At 49.9% G+C, this 7,737-nt stretch overlaps 1 protein-coding gene across 1 annotated transcript; it reads right to left on the bottom strand.

The window, feature by feature from the left end:
* Positions 1–4,782: 4,782 nt before the first annotated feature.
* LOC132425844 (arylacetamide deacetylase-like 3) lies at positions 4,783–7,534 on the bottom strand. Its single transcript, XM_060012211.1, is given in 5 exon segments — positions 4,783–5,542; positions 5,889–5,897; positions 7,376–7,401; positions 7,403–7,440; positions 7,525–7,534. Coding segments are annotated over 5 exon segments (843 nt in total).
* Positions 7,535–7,737: the final 203 nt, after the last annotated feature.

The following is a 7,737-nucleotide window of genomic DNA, read 5'->3' as shown; positions in this document are numbered from 1 at the left end:
AATAGAGTTGAGGGAGGGTGGTCAAAAGGGACTTTAGCCTTATCTCTAAATAGAGAATTTTTTTAAAAAAGGGAAGTCCCTGGTGGTCCAGTGGTTGGGACTCTGCGCTCTCACTGCTGAGGACACATGTTCTCTCCTTGGTCTGGGAAGTAACATCCCGCAAGCCACGTGGCACAGCCAAAATTAATAAATAAATAAAAGGAGAATATATTTGTGTATCACTTACGTAATTTAAAATTAATTTTTAAGGTAGAATGGAAATGAAAATATTATGAATGAGAGTGTGGAAAGCTGTAATGTTGTCCAAAAGTAACTGTCGCCCCTCTCCGGGGAGGATTATGCTTCCCTGTTCTGTCAACATCAAGCTTGGTCATAGGACTTACTCTCTGGCCAACGAAAGGTGAGCAGAAAAGGTGAGCATCACTTCTGAGCAGAAGCTTGGGGAGCCAGTGTGTGATTTGCCAGGTTCTTATTCCCTCTCCCATGAGACTGGAGATATTTCAAATAGAGCCTGTATCCAGGAGTAGACAAATGTGGAGCAGAGCTGTCGCTGACCTTTGAGGGTCATGTAATAGGTAATTGAGCAGGAAATAGACCTTTATTGTCATAAGCCACTGAGACTGCACGGCCATTTGTCACTGCAGTGGAGCCTAACCTGTACTAGGACAGGAGGAGAGAGCAAGCAGGCACTCTGGAGCAGAGGATGCAGGCGTAAAGGGAGACAAGGTCTGGGGTCAGACAGTCAAGGAGTTCCTGGGTGGGGGTGAGGAGTACCCTGAGGAGGACACAGTTTTTTTCTACTTTGCCCTAAGATCTTGTCCTTGATTGCCTTCTGACAAAAGAAAGCAATCTGGGATGCAACACGTTATTTTCTATCTGTTGGTACTTGTCCTGGGCTAACTGGCAGATCTTTCCAGCGAAAGTCCTGGGAACTTACTGAGAAAACACTCCCGGAGGGTTTCCGTTGGTGGCGCAGTGGTTGAGAGTCCGCCTGCCGATGCAGGGGACACGGGTTCGTGCCCCGGTCCAGGAAGATCCCACACACCGCGGAGCGGCTGGGCCCGTGAGCCATGGCCGCTGAGCCTGTGCGTCCGGAGCCTGTGCTCCCCAACGGGAGAGGCCACAACAGCGAGAGGCCCGAGTACCGCAAAAAAAAAAAAAACCACTCCCGGAGCACCTGGGCTTAAAGGTATGGGGGTGTCCATCTCTCCTGAGCCATATTAGTGGGGCACATCAGCTGTGCATTCCTGGAGTGGGCTACAGTTACCAATTTCAAAGTCATTCAGACTTCGGGAAATCTGCAGTCAAGGAAGCAAAACAAACAAACAAAAAATGACGGCAAAAGGACTTGACGCTATCAATCTAACTCAGATCAGAGGAAGGCTGACACCCAGCTGGACGGGAAATGACTCACATAAGGTCATGTGGCTCAGTCGTGTCTCTCATTTTAATTCAGAATGATAGGAAAGAAGAGAGCTAATGGACCATGGGGCTCAGCAGAAAAGGTTTGTTGTCAGACAGGTCAGGGCTGCAATGCTCAGTGCCCGGTCAACTACACAGTCTTGGGTAAACTACTGAATCAGCTGGCCTTGAGCCTGACTGGAAAGGGTCAGGAAATGAGTATTGTTATTAATGTCTCTGGGCCTCAGTTTCCTCATCTGTAAAGTGGGCTTAAGAATACCTACTTTGGGGGAGGGTGGGATGAATTGGGAGATTGGGATTGACATATATACACTGGGCTTCCCTGGAGGTGCAGTGGTTGAGAGTCTGCCTGCCGATGCAGGGGACACGGGTTCGTGCCCCAGTCCGGGAGGATCCCACGTGCCGCGGAGCGGCTGGGCCCGTAAGCCATGGCCGCTGAGCCTGTGCGTCCGGAGCCTGTGCTCCCCAACGGGAGAGGCCACAACAGCGAGAGGCCCGAGTACCACAAAAAAAAACAAACAGGAAAATACAAACAAAAAAGACATATATACACTAATATGTATAAAATAGATAAATAATTTTAAAAAGAATACCCACTTTGTAGAATTCATGTGAGGCACATATGGCGGTGGGCGGGGGGCGGTGTAGCTGGTGTATTAAATTAAGACTATGCAGATGATGACCTGATGAATGAGGGGGCACAAGCCACCCACACGGGGTCAGCAGGGAGCTCCCCCACCCCGCATCTGAACTCCTGCTCTGGGGAAGCAAAAACCCAGGGGTCATTTCAACTGAAGGTGCAGTTTCAATACACTCACACAAAGGAGGTAAAGTAACAAGATTTATTATTATTAATGAGCGGTGGGGAGAGTCCTCTGTCCCAGGTCATGAGTGAGCAGGATACGGCCAGCAGGGCAGCAAGCAAGCATCTGTTCCTTCTAAGGTGACTGGGGTGGAGGTCACTAACTTTTCACAGGCTCACCTCTAAGTGGTTATTTTAAAAGGTGACCAGGGCAAAGCAAAGCAGGAACTTGTGGTAGGAATCCTAAGCTCGTCTTTATCAAAATGTTCAGACTCTGGATGTGAGCAGGGCTGTCATACTATAAAATGCTTAGGCAGCAGCCCAGCACATCTGTTTCTCATCACAATGAGGTGGTAGATGTAAACAGCCCAGTATGGAGCCTAGCATGCAGCTGGCTCTCAGTGAACATTTATTCCTATCCCTTTTCCATTCCCTGAGTCTCATGACGGGCTGCAGGAAGGATAGCAATGAATCGGTAAAGGAGAAGAGATGAGCATTGGGTCTCCAGATCAAACCAGCCATTGGGGGTGAAAGTGCTTTATTTCTCCCATGATCTGCAGAAGGAAGCAGCTTCAGAAATGAGCCCACCCAACAGTTCTTCCAGACACTAAAGTGTAACCCACTCATCTCCACTGGGCACCATCTTCCTGTGGCTCACCCACTCCACACCACCCCTCTGTAGAAGGGCTGACCACCCAAATTTCCAGAAGGCCAGCTCATGTCCCTCTACCTACCTCCAGAGGCAGGGGTGAATCCACACAGCGATCCAGGAGGGGAACCCACCCAGACTCAACTCGGAGGCCTGTCTCGGAAGGGACAGTGCTCCCCAACAGCTGAGTGGCCACCAAAGTGTGTGCTTTCAGTGAGTGTTCCTATTTCTCCAACAAAGCCGGTCTTCCTGCTGTGAATGGACCAAGAAGCCACCCAATGGGATTCCTCTCTGTCCCATGTTTCAGCATGAACTTTCAACTGAAAGCAAGGTAAGGGCAAACATGGGGTCCTTTGTGCAGTAGACTTGGATATGGGCCTATAAAAGCCACTGGCCAACCAGGAGCAGAGCCTCCTGAAGGCCAGATGGGGCCAGCATGAGAGCCTGGGCCATCCCCTTCAAAGGAATTTTTATTCCTAAGTGGCAGGTGGTCAACTTGCCCAGTGGTCCTTGACATCTCTTGCCACTTCCAAGGACTTTGACTCAGGCTTCAGTTTAGCCTGTATAGTGGAGTAAGTGTTAATGTGAGGGAGTACTCACTCCATCCTCCATGCCCATCCAAGCACCAGGTGGAGCTGACCCCACCTTCCACCCCAGGGATGACATGGGACTTGGGGCTAGTCAGTCATAACATTCCGTCCTCTTGGTTTTAGCAACTAGATACACCACTCAGAAAGCCAAGAAAGCCATCGAGTTGCAATGTGATTTCCACTGTGACTGCTGAGAATTAGGCAAGTTCATAATAATGGATTTGACTCTGGAAGAATACAAGCATGGAGGTACTCAGGGCCACAATATAGAGAGAGGAAGGTGAAGTTCACACAGAAGAGCATAGACTAGAGAAAAGAAGAGAAGGCAGCTGGTGACACTGTTTGAGTTCCTGGATCAAATCATGCCCGATTTACCCCTGGAATTTGTAGCTACATTAGCCAATACATTCTCTCTTTGATTTGGGCCAGTTTGAGTTGGTTCTGTGTCTTAAAACAGATACAGTTCTCACTAACACATCTTCAGTTCTTTGGGGCCTCCTTTGATTTCCACTGTGGAGATGGTTGAGTTTGGTCAGACTTTGTCTTCATGGGTCTCTGACTCGGGACTCAGCTTCCCTCTGGACTGCGCTCCTCGAACATGTTGCTTCCGGGGCCTTGGTTGGAAGCCTGACTTTGACTCCAAGAGCTCCAGAGCTCTGCCAATCAATCAGGCGGCTCCAGTCTTCATCTGCCACTAGGTGTCCACCATCATGAAAAACCTACCCAATCCATCGTCACTCTTCCAGCTCAGCAGTTGAGACTCTGAACTCAGAGGCAGAGGAACGGCAGGAGAAGTGTCACCACGTACCCAGAGGAAGAGGGTGAAACCAGTTTCTCCACGTCCACCCAGCACTAGGACGTCAGAGCCCTGTCCTCTGAGACAGATTGGAAGAGGCCCATGAGACTGCACATGACGTTCCTGGGTTATTCCAAGGCCCAGCCAAGTAGACACTCCTGTTGCCCACAGCCTGGTCAGCCTGAGCAGCCTGGACTCTCCCTCGGGGAGGCCATGAGCAGTCTTTATATGCTCATCCACTCTTGCAAATGGTCACTGAAGAATGTCAGCTCAAATTTTCCCTACAGTGAACATGGCTAGAGAGCCCCACCCTCCTCCCAAACCTGTCTCTTCTACTGCTCTCTTTCTAGATATCAGAAACATGCATTCTAGGATTCTAGAACCTGAAGCAAGAGGAGATGGCATCCTCAACACTCTCCCCAGCCCTACTCAGCATCACCTACATTGGCAACAAGGAGCCCCAATGGGAACCGGATGATGGCGGAATTCACACTCTTGCAACTGCAGCAGGAAGGAAAGATGGTCACAACTCTTTTATAAAATGGACTGCAGCATTCAGAATCCTCGTGGAGCAGGGCAAGTACAAACAGCCCAGGTCAAGGGTGACCGACACCCCGTGAAAACCATCCTCCATGTGGTGCCAAGTCACTGGGACTCCCAGGTCCTCCAGCCTCTTCTTGTACAACAGCGAATGGTCCTGGAGAATATCACACTCACAGCTCACGATGCAAGCTTTGCGGAGCTGAGACACTACTTCATCATCTGTAATCAGGGGTGAGTTCGTCAAATCTAGAATGATGTTTGTCTCCAGATAGGCAGTTTCATTCAGGGGCTCATGGGGCGTGTAGCCTCTCTTCTTAAACTTCTCCGGAATGTTTTCTGAACCCAACCACTTTCTGTACTTTTCCCAGACTTCGGCAGGCAAGTGGGCTCCTTCCAATGCGGTTCTTTTCCAGGAGGGGCTGATGTCCAGGTAACCACACCAACGGTAGAAGGCCAAATTCTGCCTGAGCAGTGGAACGTCCTTGTTCTGCTGATGAGAAGGAGGCTGGAAATCCAGGGCTTGGAGCGCGGCATAGATCAGGATCTGAGCACGGATCTTGGGGAGATCAGAACTGTCCACAAGGTTTTGACAAACTATTGTTGCCACGCCCCCACCCACACTGTCACCACAGACCATGACCCAGGCTGGATCTGCCCCATATGTATTCAAGGACTTCAAGAAGTGGATGGTAGCCACCATGACGTCTCTTACTATCACCGGAAACCTATGCTTGAGCATCCTGTGAGATCAGAAAAGGAAGGAACACAGTTTCCACTCACCACAGAGCCAAAAACACCTGTGTCTAACATCCTTCAGCCCAGATTTCTTCCATTAACTTCTTTTTCTGAAGCCTGGGCAGGTGACGTTAAGGTAGAAAGCTTAAACTAGGTGGCAAACGTAAAGCCTTCAGTGCCGGGCACGTAGGCTCAGAAAGTGGTATGCTATTCCCACTGTCTCGATGCCAACTGCGGGGACACAGAGCAGTGTCCACACAGTGTCCACAAGGTCACAGACACTGTGACCACAAGAGCCCCGTCATCCACCTAAATGTCAACAGCTTAGCTATCGCCAATGTGACCCCCAGCTTTCTGAACCTACCTGATGCTGCTTCCCTGACTCACACCTGTTTTTATTCTTTTATAAGGCTTGCTTGGGTGTAGATTCTAAGTAATCCTGCCATGCTCACAAGTTTTGTGGGAGGATCTTGAAGACTTAAATACCAGAAGGGGCTAGCAGCTAACATACGGTCCCTCCCAATCAGCCATGCCCACTCCAGACCATGGCTCCCTGTTCATGCGGCTATGCCAGCTTGGCAGCGCTAGGCCGTCTCATCTTTCAAGAGATTCCAGAAATCTGGGGTTGGCAAGAAATTTCACCATTTTACGTGCTGGCCTCACTTTTTTTTTTTAATTTAATTTTTTTAAAAAAAGCAAATACTTTATGGACTCAACAAATCTTCTGTCAACCATTTCTATTCTGATGCTCCTTGTTCTAAGCTACCCTAGGTTCAGGCTGGGACAACAGTGCTTTCAACTCCAAAACACCATCTCCCTTGGAGTCATAAGATAACTTTCTTGCAGGGATTTGCTAGTACATTCTACTGATGATCTCTTGTTTCAGCACAACCAGAACGGTAGGGCACACAGTGGCCAACAACTGGGTCAAGATTTCCATCCCATTGCAGAAATAGTTTTGGAGCCAAGAATTGTAGAGTGAGGAGTTTCTCCAGGTCTCTCTCTCATCCGGGACTGACTCCTGTCATTTTTACTTACTCCACTGGCTGTCTTCCCACGAAGACGTTGGCCCTGGGTATTCCTTTATGGCATGTGGCATTTAAATGAAACTTCAGGAACTGCTTGATCAGGAGGTGCTACCCTGGCCCTGGTGACGACGTGTCAGGCGGCAGGGCAGGAGGGCGAGCCCACACCACTGCAGTGTTCAGTATGCTCCTCACATGTGTCCAGTTTGCCTGGTGTGGAGACCCAGGGAGGGCCCGTCCCCGGTCTCTCCTGCCCCTTCGAGCTCCAGATTGTGGGGTGACACTCCCAGATTGATTAAGAGAGAGAGTGGCTTTTTAATTGTTCCTGCCTCCTCCTGTGGCTCTCACCAGGGTGGACCTCCCTCTCGGGAGCACTTGGAAATGATGTAGCAGTGTTTGAAGTTGTCGGGCTTACAGCACAGGGCACTGTGGGCATTTAGTGGAGGGAGATGCTGAGAGTCCGGAATGTGCAAGGCTGTTCTGCTCAATGAAGAGATGTGCACTGGTGGTGAAGCTCTGCACTGTATTTGCTTCATGAAGACCACCCCCCGACCCCGTCCAGTTTCCAGATGATGCAGTGCTCAAAATGCATCCTTGAAACATACCTAAGGGCCACCCGCAGGAAGGAGTGCCCCATCTCTGCCTCTCCCTGTCTCTCCCTTCCTCTCCCTCTTCTTTGCCCTCCCACTCACTGGATTCTCACAGCCCGTCCCCTGCTCCTGCTGTCCCCCCAGCCCCAGCCCCAGCCTCCCTCCCCATCATTGCCCTGGTACTCCTGGAATCCCAGCCCCTCCCCATCTTCCCCTTAATCACCCAACTGCTAGAACCACTGCGTCACTTCTCCTCGCACAAATGACATCATAAGCCATGGTGAGTTTCTAGAAAATGAAAGGTTGGAAACATTCAAGCTAGGAAGGCTAGTGGGTTTCCTTTGCCAGCCATCCTCAACTGCCCCTTCTCACTAGCAACCATGACAGACGGAGTGCCCAGGTTGAGGAAGAAAGGAAACCGTGTTGTTTCCACAACATTCCAAAATCATGGGCTACTCCAAAATCATAACTACTATCAGTATAAATATTGGCAGTTTTGTCCTTGGCTGAGGTACAAGCCTGTGTAACTGTGTAATTCAGCTTGTTGGGCTTAAGCAGCCACAGGTAAAGATGCTGCCTCAACAA

Source organism: Delphinus delphis, chromosome 1 (genome assembly GCF_949987515.2).
Source record: "Delphinus delphis chromosome 1, mDelDel1.2, whole genome shotgun sequence".
In the NCBI taxonomy this organism is placed as follows: domain Eukaryota; kingdom Metazoa; phylum Chordata; class Mammalia; order Artiodactyla; family Delphinidae; genus Delphinus; species Delphinus delphis.
Note: the sequence above shows the minus strand (reverse complement) of the source record. Positions and strands in the feature narration are given on the sequence as shown.